The 16,144-nt window shown below is 36.0% G+C and overlaps 1 protein-coding gene across 1 annotated transcript in view; it reads right to left on the bottom strand.

Moving 5' to 3' along the window:
* The window catches only part of pitrm1 (pitrilysin metallopeptidase 1), a 17,627-nt gene extending 2,250 nt beyond the window's left edge, over positions 1–15,377 (bottom strand). Inside the window, exons 1-24 of the mRNA XM_065262324.1 lie at positions 15,182–15,377; positions 14,682–14,778; positions 12,449–12,555; positions 12,195–12,346; positions 11,993–12,107; positions 11,311–11,407; positions 10,679–10,839; positions 10,463–10,589; positions 10,283–10,371; positions 9,916–10,044; positions 9,713–9,826; positions 9,136–9,232; positions 8,719–8,853; positions 5,372–5,510; positions 5,176–5,292; positions 4,964–5,093; positions 3,863–3,983; positions 3,633–3,709; positions 2,909–3,074; positions 2,719–2,819; positions 1,838–1,958; positions 1,615–1,665; positions 1,409–1,521; positions 162–287 (exon numbers count right to left, since the gene is read on the bottom strand). Of these exons, the coding sequence (XP_065118396.1) occupies positions 162–287; positions 1,409–1,521; positions 1,615–1,665; positions 1,838–1,958; positions 2,719–2,819; positions 2,909–3,074; positions 3,633–3,709; positions 3,863–3,983; positions 4,964–5,093; positions 5,176–5,292; positions 5,372–5,510; positions 8,719–8,853; positions 9,136–9,232; positions 9,713–9,826; positions 9,916–10,044; positions 10,283–10,371; positions 10,463–10,589; positions 10,679–10,839; positions 11,311–11,407; positions 11,993–12,107; positions 12,195–12,346; positions 12,449–12,555; positions 14,682–14,778; positions 15,182–15,228 (2,729 nt within the window). The 5' untranslated portion in view covers positions 15,229–15,377. The remainder of the gene's footprint in view (positions 1–161; positions 288–1,408; positions 1,522–1,614; positions 1,666–1,837; positions 1,959–2,718; positions 2,820–2,908; positions 3,075–3,632; positions 3,710–3,862; positions 3,984–4,963; positions 5,094–5,175; positions 5,293–5,371; positions 5,511–8,718; positions 8,854–9,135; positions 9,233–9,712; positions 9,827–9,915; positions 10,045–10,282; positions 10,372–10,462; positions 10,590–10,678; positions 10,840–11,310; positions 11,408–11,992; positions 12,108–12,194; positions 12,347–12,448; positions 12,556–14,681; positions 14,779–15,181) is intronic.
* Between the last annotated feature and the right edge of the window lie 767 nt (positions 15,378–16,144).

Raw genomic sequence — 16,144 nt, forward strand, 5'->3', positions numbered from 1 at the left:
AAAAAGAACAAAAACTAGTTAAGTAAAAATTAAGATTCTAAATGACAAATAAATCAAATGAAAGCAACTTAAACGTTCATGAGGACACTAAAAGGATGGCAAGCTTATAAAGTGTAAAGAATCGATCACATCGGTACTTGAATGAAATGCGTTTGACATACCTATAGGAATAAAAGGACAAGAGGCCACCTGCTCCCAATCTGACCCCGCCTCCATACGCTCCGCCCTTTTCTCTGATCTCTCCATGTAAGTACTTCGCAGTCATCATCCGTGCTAAAATACACAGACTGAAAGAGAAACAAGACATTATATGCTTTCAGTATCTTTGTGGCCGCAGGAGCGATACAGTATGTCTTTTCTTAACTCTTTCCCCGCCATTGACGAGATATCTCGTCAATTAAGAGAAAACGCTTCCCCGCCAATGACGAGATTTTCCGTCTTTCAGCAATACCGCTATTATCCACCAGGTGGCGCCCTTCCGCAACTTTTTAAAACCGGAAGTATTGCCCTATGGCAAGCTGCTGCATGTCCGTGTCTGTTTGAAAGATTGCTCTGAATGGGATCTCTATGAAAAATCCGTCATAAAAATGGAATTATCTCTGCTTTTTGCTCAAAATATGGTGTTTTTGCAAAAACCTACCCATATTCAAAAGCTGATTGCAAAAGAACCACTAAAGGTAGGATGAAACGTTTTTTTTTTGTTTGAAAGCAGAGGGTCTGTTCTTTCATTTGGTATATTGTATGTTTATATATTTAAAGAAGAACATTTTCTGGAAGGCATTAAACTTTGGTGAAAATCATGAAAAACGCTGGCGCTGGCTGGCAACTTTTTTTAAAAATGCTGGCGGTGAAAGAGTTAACTTTGTGATGCAGTTTTGAGGTGAAAACATTTTAGACAGTCCCAAATAAAATACTAAACTGGTGCTGTCTACCATTTCAGACGAGTTTTTTTTTCTTTTCCAATTCAAGTAATTTCTGAGGATATATAGTATAATTTAACGATTATTTGTTTAAATAGATTTGGAGATAATGTAAGTGGTGGGTTGGAATGCACATTGAATCAGTAAGGACTCATGTGTATCATGGCTTTAAGGGTACCTCGACAATGAAGACTTTTATGCTTTAATACTTGTTTTTTCAATGGATTTTTAGTAGTAGAAGGCAAATATACACAAAATATTTTTATAACTTTAAAACAAAGCCGTCATTATAGTGCATTCTGGGTCAATGACGGCATGTAATGTATTGTGATGTAAACAAAATGGTGGCCTCCGAATGAAAATATTTTTTCAACGTTTTTTAAAACTATAACACGTACTGTTTTTAATTTTCAAATGAATCTATTATGCAATACATGATGTGTTTATAATCAGGGTACCCTTTAAGAGTCAACAGGGTGGATTCTTACCTGGGGAAATCAGTGTGTGTAAATGGGACGGTGCGTACGCACTCACTGACAAAGTTCACTGGAAAGGGAAGCTGAAAGTAAGTCTTCATCTGACAGGGTTTAAAATTAGGTTCCTGGGAGAATGAGAGGGAGTTTAATATTACAGAAACATCTCAAAAGGTTGAATATATTATATGAATGTTGTGTTAAAGTTTTAATGTCCTTACTGAGATGAGTTTACGACTTGCAGCTGATTCAGTATGAGCATCCAAGGACTTCTACAGATAAACACACAAATATAAACGGTACACTTTAAATCATATTTTGTGTTTATAACGTATCAAGTTTAAAACAAAGATTTGCTATACTGAGTTGTTTAATATTACAGGCAATAAAAGTTGCAGTCAGTATTTCTGAACTGCATTAGCTGAAGTGTGACCAGCTGCTTACCTCAACAATGTTTTGTCTGACAGGTTTGCGCTCCTTTCTATTGGCTGCTATATTTTGGGTAAACCTCTCCATTTCACCTTGAACATCAGCCATTTTAAGCGGTGTGGCATTCACTGCACACCTGAAATATCACATCATCATTTATTTGGTTAAAAAAATTGTAATCACGATTATTTAACACGATAACTCGGTGACACTAAAAAAACATGCATTTATTTAACCATTTTTAATTAAGTAAGTGTTGCAATATGCTACACGTGTCAAAGCAGTGGTGCCTTCAAGTGCCTAAAACACACATCAGTCCAGCAGCATGCAATTTATATTTTAATCGCACAATCATTGTTTTACCTCAATGATCTTGCTTTTGGAATTGTTTGAATCAAAAACAATTAATTGCCCTAGAAGAAAGACTTACAATGCAATACTGGAGTGCTGTTTACTGCACATAAATGCTTAAATACTGTCTGTAATTTTAATTTAAACTACATGAATCAATACAATATCAGACATCCCACCCTGAAATGAGTTTTTGCTGGGAGGAAAGAAAGAGTTTGATTGGAAGCCCACTCACAAATGACAGAGCGAATCCTGATTGGTCTCCCTCTCTGATCGCAAGAGAGACCAATCAGGATTTGCTCTGTAATTTTCTTGCTTAGTCTAAAGAGACAAAACAAAACAGAGACTTATAAAAATATATTTGAACCTGACCTAACTAACTCGCAAACTCAAATAAATAACTCAAATAAATGATTTTTGTGATATTTTACATCATTTGCAGGCATCGGGAGCCACTATCAATATGCGGAAGACTCCCAGAGAGGCGGATATTTACAATATTAGGCAAAGGCATCATTACATGATGGATTGTAGTATTTGTTTACCTCATGTTTTCTGGATTGAGCAGGTGTCTCTTTATCCTTGGAAGTTTCCTCAAAACTGATGTCAGATCTGCCATCTCAGCTATCCTTTTCATAAACTTTACCTAAAATTAAAATGTCAGTAACAATCTTTATTCTCGCTTAAGCCCTCAAACACTTGAAAACAATATGAGGAACCAATATGAAACGTTACCTGGTCCATCCCACTGAAGGTCTCCTGCAGGTCAGCTGAGGGTGTGAGGGATCGAGCAGCTCGTGTCATCGCATAAGAGTGACCGGAGAATGAGATCCCATTGGCCAGTTCCTGAGCTGACATCATAACCAGCACACGAAGACGCTCCTCGTCATTGAAATGGGGACTGGAAAATGCAGATTTCAAAAGTCTTTAATCGTACTTAATGCAGTGTCACTATGTAAATGCGGTCAGACTTACACACTGCAAAAAATGACTCTCTTACTTTGTATATTTGTCTTGTTTTCAGTTAAAATATCTAAATTCTTAAAATAAGATGCATTTTCTTAAAAAGCTAAATGACCTAGGAAAATAAGTCTAGTTTTTAGACAAAAAATAAAAACTTTAAGCAAATTTGTGCTTAAAACAAGCAAAAAAATTCTTGAATTAAGTGTTTATGAAAAAAAGTTATCTTATTTAAAAAAATTATTCCATTGGATTTTTTGCTTGTTTTCAGCACAAATTTACTTAAAGTTTATATTTTTTGTCTAAAAACTAGACTTATTTCCTAGGTCATCTTAATTTAAGAATTTTTTTGGATTTTTAACTGAAAACAAGACAAAAATACTAGGTAAGAAAGTCGTTTTTTGCAGTGGCAAAAGGGTGACTAAATGATTAAGATTCAAAAAGGCTGTAACCTGTATTTTATCTGGCATTCAACAAGTTTTTTATAAACATAACTGACCTGTTAAATGTGTCACTCCACAGTTGAAACATGTCTGGTAGATTTCTTTCCAAGCAGGAAGAAGAAAGGATAATACCCTGCAAAACACATTTTATAAACACCACAACGCAACACAAATGACTGCATTCTGGTAAAAATAAATGGTTTTAAAAAGACATTCAGCTTCATAAATTATTTTTCAAAATCTATGCAGATAGGGGTAAATGAGAGGTCTGTTGAGATGGAGATACCTGCTCATACAGATCAAGGTCATCTGTGTCTGGTATGACCTGTGGAGAGACCGTCATGCCTCCGGTCTTCAGCTCAATGCGCTGGGCCTGCTGACGATAGTCCAGCTCACCACAGCCCAACCTGGCATGAAATAATCTCAGATTTTATTTCTGCACAGGAACATCTACAGTGTGACATTAACACAGCTAAGTGTTAATGGGTAAAAAAGTAAAACTGAACACTGCAAAAAATTATTTTCAAGAAAAAAATTCTTAGTATTTTTGTCTTGTTTTCATTAAAAATATCAAAATATTCTTAAATTAAGATGCTTTTCCTTGATGAGCAAAACCACCCAAGAAAATAAGTCTAGTTTTTAGACCAAAAATATCAAATTTAAGTGATTTTGTGCATAAAACAAGCGAAAAAAAGATCTCCCAATGGGGTAAGCAAAAAAATCTTGAAGATTGGCGGATTTTTTAGCTTGGGACATTTTTTGGGTCATTTTGCTCATCAAGAAAAAGCATCTTAATTTTAAGATGTTTTTTGTATTTTTACTGAAAGCAAGACAAAAATAATAAGATGTTTTTCATGAAAATAATTTTTTGCAGTGAAGCAATGTTTAAAGAATGTTTTAAACATACAAAGTTATAGCAGCCAAAAAACAAGCTAGAAATCGAGTGTCAACCGCCTAACTAAAACAAACACTGATCACAATAATGGTGACTTTAAATAAAACAAAGCTAACATCTAAACCCAAGTTAATAAATAACTCTATAAGAAAGATACATTTTCAAACAGAGATAGTGATAGAGAGGATAAAGTCACAAATTACTTTTAACACTGCTTCAGTGTTACTTTTTAACACTCTGTAGTGTGAAACTATGTAAACACTGAGCAGTGTTAATTTAACTGATCGTCCTTTATAAGGGTGGATTACAATTTAAGTCTAGCAATGCCAGTAGTGATTAGTACAGAGTGCGTGCACATATCAGTTTAATATGTTATCAAACAAATATCAGTTCTCAAACAACTCTACTGTACACCAGGTTTTACATATTCTGGATTATTACATGCAATAAAACATTATGCATCAGTGCTAGGTCATAAGAAGTGCTTTATACTTGGTAATGACGTTGCAGAACAGAGGCACGTAGATCTTGAGGTCTTCAGGAAGGGAGTTGAGGTTACACATAGCTCTGAAATACACCATGCCATTGGTGGGCTGTTCACAGTATTGTACAGGGATACCGCCTGCATAAAGACGACAGAGAGAGAAAAAGTTTTGCTTCTATAGTTTTAACATCACTTATACGTTATCTGTATGTGTTTTCACCTGCGGCACTCAGCTGTACAGGTGTGAAGGGAATGGTCGGCTCTATGTCGGACACCTTTAACGCAGGTAGACAAGAAGCGTCTTGAATTGTGTTCTGAGCGGCCAACAGCTGTAAACCTGTAACAAAACAATACCAATAAAAATCTACTCCAAAAACTGATGGATATTTTCAGCGGTTCACATTTTGAGATGGTACCTTTCTCATAGATGTCTTTATTGTCCACATCGGTGAGGCTCTGTATCTTCTGCTGTAGTTTGTGTTCTTCAGCTTCTGCCCGTTTCTCCAGGAATTTCTCATCAGGACTCATGGAAAGAGTCAGCTGATGTGTATTATCCTGAAAAAGCACAGCCACAACTACATTTACACAACACAAACACAGCTGTTGTAGAGACAAACTGGTTGGTGTGAAGCCTGGAGATGATGCAACCAAGCTAACAGAGAAAGGTTCTATGAACGTTACTTAAAAGTTCCAAACGTGTACAAAAACATTCTGCAAATATATAAAGTGTCTGTTTAATGTTTTAAGAATGTTTATTGGTTGTCTGAACATCACAGTATTGTTACATTCTACCGTTTAAATGTTTACACAATGTTTTCTATATTTACTCTTTGGCCTGTTATCTAAATGATAAAGAAACATTGCATTTTATTATTTTATTATTTGCATTTTAAACACTGCATTTTATTAATTTTTTTTAAAAGTTATAAAACATTATTTCTGAATGTTCGGTAAAAATATTGCTTTAGAAAACAAAATTCACTTATTTGGTGAATTTTATCTATATCTATATCTCTACCTATCTATCTATCTATCTATCTATCTATCTATATTTATTTATTATCTATACAGGTACAAAAGTACTTCATATCTCTCAAACACAGCATTAATGTATAGATAGGAGTAAACTAAAAAATTATATGTTATTTGCAATCACTCTATCAATTTCTGGGGTCATTTTGACCCCCAAGGACCCTTAGTATAAACAGGAAAATCGGGTCTTATGAGGGTTAATTTAAAGTCATCATTATGGTAATCAGTGTTTGTTTTAGTTGGACTCTTGACCCTTCATGTTTTGTTGCTAGTTTTTCCCTGGTTGCATTATTTTTAATGTATAAAACTTATTTACTATGGTAATGTAAAGTTAATAGTGCAAATTTGTGTGAATAAATTATTTATTTATTGTGGTTATGGTCACATTTGGAGGTCAGGTTAGTATTACAAGCACCTGTGGTAGTAACGATTGTGTGCGTGACTAAGCTAAAATAATAGCGAAATACTTAGTTTATTAATGTTATAAATCTTTGTGCTCTGACTGGATGTGTTTTAAAGCATGCTGTTGTGTATATGGTGTTAAACTTTCTGTCCAGTACATAACCTAAAAAATTCTTGCATTTTGTGCAGATATATGCATGTTGTATAATACATTTATGTTGTATCAAGGCTTAATATTACGTAGTGTGTGTCATATATAAAACGTGCCAGTTTGTGTTTATTAACCCTTTAGTTTCACTTCATCACACAGCTATTCCTGTTAGAGGTTTTTCTTAAAAAACATTTAATTCATTAATAACCTAGTATGTGTTAATTTTTCTGTCTATTTTCTTCAAAAAATCAGTTTTAATTGAGTGTTTTTAATAAAATATTTTCATTTTCACTATGACACCCCGCCCCTTTGATTGCCGGGCCCCTTCCAACTGAGAAAAATGGCTTTTTCTTTCTTTCTTTCTTTCTTTTTTAACGCCATCCCAGCTTCAAAGGCTATAGTCATGGCGAGAATAAAGTATAATTAAATCAAAGGATGATTAAAAAAGATGTTTCAAATTTATCAACAGAGTAAAAACGGTTTCTCACAGGGGTAATGTAATACAGACTAAAAGGATTTGTTTAATGGACAATGGATTTTTACATGGATTTTGGATGGTTTTAAAAATGGCTGATGTTAATGTTTACTGCATTGATGCATTACAACAAATAATTGATTATTAAAAAGCAGTGTGCTCAAATATTTTTTAACTTGGACTGCTGTGGAAAGTTTTTTAGGATGTAAAGCGCTCAATGGAAACGTTAAGGATGCCACATTGCATCTCTAAGCGATACGTGCCTTATCAAAGAAGCCGATTGGTTTGATAACACGAACTTAGTTATACAAACTTCATTAAAAATTGTGGATGCAATGGATTGTGATGCATCAAGATATCGAATTGAATCAAGCCGCTCAGACATAATAATCATAATCAAATCGAATCGTGAGACCATAGGCTGATATATCAATGCATCCCAAATAAGTAGTTATAACTGCATAAATTAAAGGTGCCGTTTGTAATAATTGAGGTAAAAGATTTTTAAAAATTAGTTACACGCATCAAAAGAATGAGAAGAAATAAGGGCAAAGATGTCATTAAAAAAATGACAAGGTATAGTGCTGCAGAAATATCAATCTGAATTAGCATGCTAAATTACTAGCTACAGCCCGACTGGTGTTGTAATACCAGTTTCGACCATGGGAGGCGGTATGCGGGCCACGCACATAACCGCCAGCCAAACTGCAATACACGAATAAGTGGGAGTACAGCCCTCTACTAGTACCGCTGCGTCCGAAAACTAAGGCAGCTGACTTGTTGATTTAAGATTTATGAATGCAGCTCAGAGAAATGCAATTCGGACAGCCATGGATTCGGACATGCCTTGATGCCTTCCTGCCTTGCAATAGGGGTTTCGGACGTATTTCAGTTCAGGGAAGAGAGCGGAAGAATGGCTAAAGCAAGAGACATTTACCACTACCACAAACATTTGCTGCAGGGAACAACGCGCTCGGAATCACAAATAAAATATGATAAATAAAGTAACCGAACCAGAGTAAATACTGGCACTGCTTTTCATCGCTGGAGACAACTAATGAACATGAAAGAATGAGGTTGGACTCCGAAATGACAACTTTTCTTTTCGATTGGTAAGTAAGATGCTGTTAGTATTTCGCTAGAAGTTCACTTATAATAGGCATTGCCATAACCTATGCTCAGCTTGTACATGAACTACGGCTTTGTGCAGTAAATGTGGCTCCATCTGAAAGCAGCTGATGGCGATTCACTTTTAATCAATAAACCGGCTTCACTGACGAGAAGCGCAATGACTATCGCATGCAAATTATTGCGCATCCTTAGCTGTTAACGTTTAATAGTTAGCTCTACCCACGGATCCGATCCGGTTTTCACCCGTTATCTACCAAGCTGATGCTAAAATGTAACATTAGCTAAGAAGCTTGAAATGTCTTCGATTATAATGAACACCAAATGGACGCACGAAACGTAGCGGAAAACATTGCAATTTTAATGAGACAGAATGTTTTTTTTTTGTGACTAATGATAACTTAGTTGCTAATGTAAATCAAACTTGATATATGCTGCTGAATTTGCAGCTGCTAAATTAAAATAGACCAACTCACTTTTCTGGAGGTATACTGCCCCCGTCTGTTTGGCGTGTGGAGTATGAATTGATTTTTTTTTGGGCGGACATGTTAAATGGTCCCTTTAAAGAATACTACCTTAAAATACTGCCGGACTTTTTCCTGTAAGAAGTGAGGGTTCTCCTTTAGACACTCCCGGAAGCGAGACACACTTTCAGAGATCTTCAAAAGTTCCACTGGATCTCCATCATGATTCCAACAGGATGCAATATACTGAGAGAGAGAGAGAGAGCGTGACCGAGAGAGAAATGATTTGTCTATTTCAAGACAGCAAATGTGTGTTTGTAATTGTTTTGCTAAATATCTAATGTCCAAATATATGCAGTAAAAAATATAATTTTTCTTGTAAAACTTTAGTTCAAAAACCTTAAAGACTTCTGTAAAGGCAAACCAAGATAAAAAGAGCTATTATGCAGGATATAACCCCAGTTCATAAAAGGCCAAAATAATTCTTATAAGCACACTGGAGGTCCTCACAAATGCGTGTGTACTTACTGAAGCCAAAGCCAAGCCGAAGCTGGTGCTCTGATGTTTCATCTGAATCTCAATCTTATGTAGCAGAGCTTCAACCTGTTCCTCTTCAAAACCAGTTCTGAAACATTTCATAATCACACGGTTAAATAATTCACAAATAAATCAAGACATCTGCATAAAAACAAATGTTATAATCACTAAAACATGTGACCCTGGACCACAAAACCAGTCTTAAGTAGCATGGGTATACTTGTAGCAAAAGCCAAAAATACAAAGTATGGGTCAAAATGATAGATTTTCTTTTATGCATAAAAATCATTAGGATATTATGCAAGATATTTTGTACATTTCTTGCCATAAATATATCAATTTATTTTTGTGAGTAGATGGAGTTGCTAATGACTTCATGTAGGCAACTTTAAAGGCGATTTTATCAATATTTAGATTTTTTTAGCACGATCAGATTCCAGATTTCCAAATAGTTGTATCTCTTTATTGCCCTATCATAACAAACCACACATCAATAGAACGCTTCATTTCGTATGATTTGTATGAATTTCTTAAAATTGAACCTTATGACCCATACAAGAATACTCACGCTATGATGTCATCGATGGTTTGGGCAATGATGTGTTTGACCTTCTCACAGTCGTCCTCTGCCATGCCCTGAAGACCAATGGTGAAAGACGCTTGTCTAGTGCTGCCATCAAACCTGCGTTAAATCACACTTCATTTAAAGTTACGATCTCAATGCGTTACAAAACTGACCCAGTCAGAAGTCATCTTGGTTTGCGGTCGTACCCTGTTGATGAAGAGAAGTCAGTACCGATGTTGGGCTCAATCAGGGCTTTGTAGAATGGCGAGTTTGGACCGGAAATCATCAAAGAGGAAAGGAGGTTCAGGGTAAACGTCTCAAACGTGTTGGTAATGCTGTACACAGTGCAAAAACAGTGCAAGTGTTACTTTTCCTTAAGCAACCTACTTAAAATCAATATCGGCAAATAAAAGTTGTGGAAAAAGTGAGTTCTTTTAGCTAAACTGGTAGTGCATTGTGTTATATGAATGTTTATGTACATATGTCCTCTTAGCAGTTTGAAAAGACAGTTTTATAAAGTCAATGTGTATGTGTGAGCGCAGATTCAGCTGGTGTTATTATGTGTCCACTTACTCTCCCAGCAGATAGCTCATGCACAGCGTGTTTTGTTTAACAGGGTCAGGAGCCAAAGCGTCAGAGCTGCACGTCACATGATCAATCCTCTAAAGGACAAAACAAACAATACATGAGCTTCACTAAACCCCAGTGATTGTGTTTTGATCCTCTGTGTATTTCACACACGTTCCTACTTACAGGTTTGTTCCAGGGTGTTTGGGGAGGAACTGCCGTGTCGGGTTGTGTTCGATCAAACTTGGACAAAGCCTCTCTCTCAATCTGTTCTAGGTGCTGCTCCAATGGCAAGTCTCCATATGTAAAGATCCTGCACCATACGCAGAATATGCAATAATGAGCATTGCGTACTAAACTGGTTTGCATCGTAGCAGATTCTGTGTGGTATTGCGTGTGTACCTTGCATTGCTCGGGTGGTAGTGTGTGGCATGAAACTGTTTTAGCTGCTCCCAGGTCAGGTCAGGGATCGCTAGCGGCTCACCTCCAGACACGACAGAATAAGTGTGATCCGGCAAAAGTTTATTCTGCAGGTGCTGAGCGTACAGACGCTCATTGTCTGACTGGATACACAAAACAAACAAACAAACAGGGGGAGAAGTAAACCAAAAGTTTGTTAAAAGGCAAACAATTCAATAAGATATCATATGAACCACAGTGGTGAATTTACCATGGTATAAATGTGCATTAAAACTTTTCTAAAAAAAGCAGCTGGTGGTGGCCTAACTGTGCGTTCATACCAGACGCGAATGAAGCGTATAAATTGTGCTATCCGCGTGTAGTTGAACACTTTTTGAATTAATTCAGTCACAAACACACTCAATTTGCTGGCTTCCGCTAGCTTGTACTCTCAATAAGTATGCGCATCAAATGCCCAAAACTTAATTCGCGCCACAGGATGTCTATTGCGTCTTTGCTTTGAATTGACATGTAAATCACTCACACTTAACGCTTCATTCGCATCTGGTATGAACGCACCATTAGACTTCTGCAAAATACTACTGTATGTTTTAAATAAAAAGCCATTTCCATACAAACACTCCTTTCATTTCATTGAAGACCACGCCTTTAAACACCAGACGGCTCGAGGGGTCTGTAGGAGCCTCATGTTCCAGTCTCCAGCCCTCCTGCCTGAAAATAAAAACAAAAATCCATCTAAAAACAATGTGTTGAAGAGTTAGTTCTGTCATTATTTACTCACCGTCATGTTATTTTAAGGGCACATATTATGGTAAAATTAACCAGTGAGTCAGCGCAGCGGGCGGGCTGTTTTTGTGACATCACATTAACAAGAAAATCAGAACAGCAGGTCTTATAAAAAGTTATTTTAGATTTAAATTTAGATTTTTTTAAATATAGGGTGGTTGTGTTTACAAACTGCCATCACACACTTATGTCCAAACACTTTGTAAAAATGGATTTTGAATGATATGGGCCTTTTAAAGCAGTATGCTGTTATTCATTTGGGTTTTGCAGCTCTTTCCTGTACAGTAACAGTACACTGACAACGATTGTCACATGATAAAATCTTTTTATAAAGCCACAAAAAGTAAACAAAAAAATTATGCTACAGGTAAGGAGAGCTGCATGATGCATTGCATCCTTTAGAAATATCTCCTCTTTTGCATACAGGTTTCGATTAAAATTTGTGTGTGACTAAAATTATTTTCATGATAGTTGAACTATTTCTTTAAGCTATTGAGTCACGTCCTTTACCAGAAGTCCAGTTCTCTGAGACAGGGGAAGAAGACAGCATCCAGATAGACAGACAGAAGATTCTGGAAGTCTTTGGCATTCTGGGTCGAGAACGGATACATCGTGTAATCACTTGCTGTGGAAAGAGTTTGACCTAATCAGACACAGTCAGATTCATTTATTAAAACAAACCCCAAAACACACAGAGAGGGACGTGCTGTACCTGTGAAAGCATTCATAAAGGTGGAGAGAGAGCGATTGAGCATTTTAAAGAAGGGATCTCTACAGGGGAACCGCTGAGAACCACACAGAACCGTGTGTTCGAGAATATGGGGAACACCTGTGCTGTCCATGGGTGTGGTACGAAATTGCACGCTGAAGAAAAAATACATACAAATAAAAGCAAATACCATTAGGAAAACCATTCTAATTAAATTCGATTTGCAGACCAAAGGATATTAAAAAACGTATTTTTACCTGAACAGATTGTTGGTATCATCCCTGGCTGCATGTAGATACTGAGCTCCGGTAACATCATGGTTGAGTTTAACTGCTGTTAGAAACAAATCTGGAACTGCAGTTACCTACACAATCATAACAAACAGTATTACATAAGAAACTATGCATTTAGGTGTACAGATGTGTATACATTTAGAACCAATATGCACATCTGAGGTGCTAATATCAACTTTTAGAGCAAATGTTTACTCTCTGAATAGGTACAAAGCCAGTGACGGCAAGGGAACTTTTTTTGACCCTTTTCCAGACAGTGCACTACTGTAGGAACCAGCCTTAACCTAACCTTAAACCATATTTAGTAGTATTACATGATGCAAGAGCAGAGCACTGGAAGTGCGAGTTCTGTAAAGTAACATTCACATTTATGCATTTGGCAAATTGCCAGATTCTTTTATCCAAAGCAACTTACAAGTGCATACAGGCTATACGTTTTATCTATATGTGTGTTCCCTGGGATATTAACCCATTACCTTTGCGCTGAACAAGCAAATACATAAAAATTGCAAAAGTATTGGAAAACAAAATAGCAAAAATAAACAGTTCTACCTAAAAAATATATCCAAGTATTGTGAAAATACTATCATTATATTCAATAATTTGCTACGTTTTGTTATAATATTATTCTTAATAATTAAAGATATAATATATGTCATAAGCGAACTGCAGAGTGTTGTTATAAAATGTTTATCGGATGACAACCAATCATGTTTTAAACGTGACTCTGTTACATTTGTATGCATGCACATTTTTATGACTCTAATCTGACTCCAATTTAGAACTGGAACTGTACAATTTATACAATTACCTAAAAAGTATACAAAAAACCACAACTAGTTATTATCACTAGAAATAACAATTTGAGACAGCTAACTTCAGTTGTAACTATCATTTTGGTGACATGTGCAGCTATGGTAACTCAGATATCTGAAAGATTAAAGATTAGATAACATTAAAGTCGCCATGAAACCAGATAGTCATGCAGTGTGAAATGATCTGTGACCCGACTACTTTGAAAATCATGCAGTCTGAACTAGACATTAAAGGGATAGTTCGGCCAAAAATTATATTAAACACATGATTTACTCACCCCCAAGCTGTCCGAGTTGCATATGTCCATAATTTAAAGATGGCGGCGCTACCGGAAGTTATTTATTTTCGTTAATAAAGTTTTAAATATGGATATTTATACAACAACATCACGCGGATTACCCTCAGAAGACCTTTGTTTATCATCCTGGAGCCGTTTGGATTTAATTTGTGAAGGATGGACGCACTTTTTTTGGACTTGAAGGTCGTGGACTATGGGTGGACCCCGTAACATTACATTTAATCAACTGAAAGATCTAAAACATTTTATAAAATATCCGAAAATGTGTTTGTCTGAAAAACGATGGACATATGCAACTCGGACAGCTTGGGGGTGAGTAAATCATGGGTTTAATATAATTTTTGGCCGAACTATCCCTTTAATCGCTGCGATCTTTTCCCGGTGTTGTGTCGAACTCAGTTCCCCCTATGTTTCCCTTTAGTGTAGTGTTTTTATAGCGTTTTCATCACGTTACATTTAGAAAGATTAAAGATTTGAATTGGTTATACTAAAAGGCAATAATATCATGTATTTTATAATGCAATTTATTAATTATTTCATGCATTTGACAGTTTTCTATTAGGGTATTTATTTTAAAATATAGCCTTTTTCTATTTTTTCCTTTACTGGTTGTTTTAAAAATGTAATGTTTGCATACATAATAAATATATATTATACATATGATTCATACTGTAAAAATAATTGACTTACCATTAAGAACAATACAGTTTTATTACAGATACATTACAGAAATGCAAAGATATACATCTCAGTAGCCATTAAAACTTTAAATATATAAATAATAAAACCTATAACGTGATAAAAACGCTATAAAAAACACTACACTGAAGGGAAAATAGGGGGAACATAGGGGGAACAGACTTCGACACAACACCGGACCCCGCCACCTGCCATACCGTATGACCGGAAGTAAAGATAGATCGTTTTGAAAAGGGGAGGAAATGTGTGTTTTTGATTATTTATGAGGGCACACATGTTTAAAAAAATAATAATAATAAAGCATTTGTAAAAAAATTACAGTTTTTATTTAAATTTCAATGCGATTTTAAACTCGCGTGCGGGTGCGTGAGTTCACGTCTTTACCTCAGTGACAGTGAAGCCATGAATCTTCTGTCCTGTTGTGTACTTCAGTGCTCTCTCTACAGCTGAGCTTCCTCTTGACCTCCATGAACACTGCAAACTACACAAACATTATTCATACATCAGACAAATACATAAACACCAGTCATTCATTCGATATGAGGCATGACTAAGACTTTCTTAGTCTTACATCATACATATACACCAAAACTCTTTCAAATTATACTTTTAAACAAACAGCTCAGTAAATTTCAAACGTTAATGTATTTTAATATCACATATTTTTATAATTGTTCCATTTCACCTTGATCTCTACGGTGTTTCCCTAATGTCTCTCCTGTTTGTGGTAAAATTTATTTTCTAAAAACTGCTTTGCAACAATGTTATAGAAATACACTTGGATTGAATTAAACCAACAGTAATAACAACCTTAATCACATCACGCATGTGAAACCGGGTTGACTGAAGTTTAACTGACAGATGCGGAGATGATAAAAAATTACCTCAAATTTCTGAGTTTTGTGATGATTGTCCTGCTTTGTCGAAACATTGTAAATGCGTTGACCGAATATATCCGATAAATACTGCAATTCTGGTTCAGATTTAAAAGTTAAAACACATTATAAGTGTGTTTATAGAGCCATATCTCTTTTATGATTGCTGATCTGCCCTTTCATGCTCCATGCTGCACAAGGCGCATGCGTACTAAACGAGGAAACATCCATAAACAACGTAATCTTTCATTGGCTGCGTGAATAGAAGAACCTCACTGATTGGTTAACGCAGCAACACGATACAGGCGTAATAAAAATTGTATACATCATTTCTGACATCAACGTAAATTCGAACTCTAAATATTTATGATGATTAAAAACATATTTAACAGTTCTCCAACTTCGTTACGGGGTGTTGCTTTTATTTTGATATGAAACAATGCACTTTTTTAAAATGACTAGAAAATGTCCCTGTTAGTTGTGCCTGACTTTTTCTATTTGAGAATTTTGAGGAATCCTCTTGGGAATACTCAGTGAAGCAGATTTTTTGTAGCCATCCCCAGATCTAAGATGGTGCCAGGGGCCCCAGTTTTATTACATTTTATAAAATGCACTACTTCATCATAAATTCTGTGTAATTAAACCTCAGAAAAATATAGCTGCCAACCAACCCTGCTGAAAAAAACAGCATACCAGCAAGACCACCATATGTTGTGTTTTGGTGCTGGTTTGCTAGTGAACACCAGCTAAACCAGCATCAAACCAGCACCAGCATTAGCACCAGCTAAACCAGCACCAAACCAGCATTAGCACCAGCTAAACCCGCATTAGCACCAGCATCCCATGCTGGTCATACCAGCAGCATATGTTGTGTTTTGGTGCTGGTATGCTGTGACCACCAGCTAAACCAGCATAGATCAGCATAATTCCCATGCTGGTCCATGCTGGTTTGATGCTGTTTTTTTCAGCAGG

The sequence above is a fragment of the Paramisgurnus dabryanus genome, chromosome 6 (assembly GCF_030506205.2).
Source record: "Paramisgurnus dabryanus chromosome 6, PD_genome_1.1, whole genome shotgun sequence".
In the NCBI taxonomy this organism is placed as follows: domain Eukaryota; kingdom Metazoa; phylum Chordata; class Actinopteri; order Cypriniformes; family Cobitidae; genus Paramisgurnus; species Paramisgurnus dabryanus.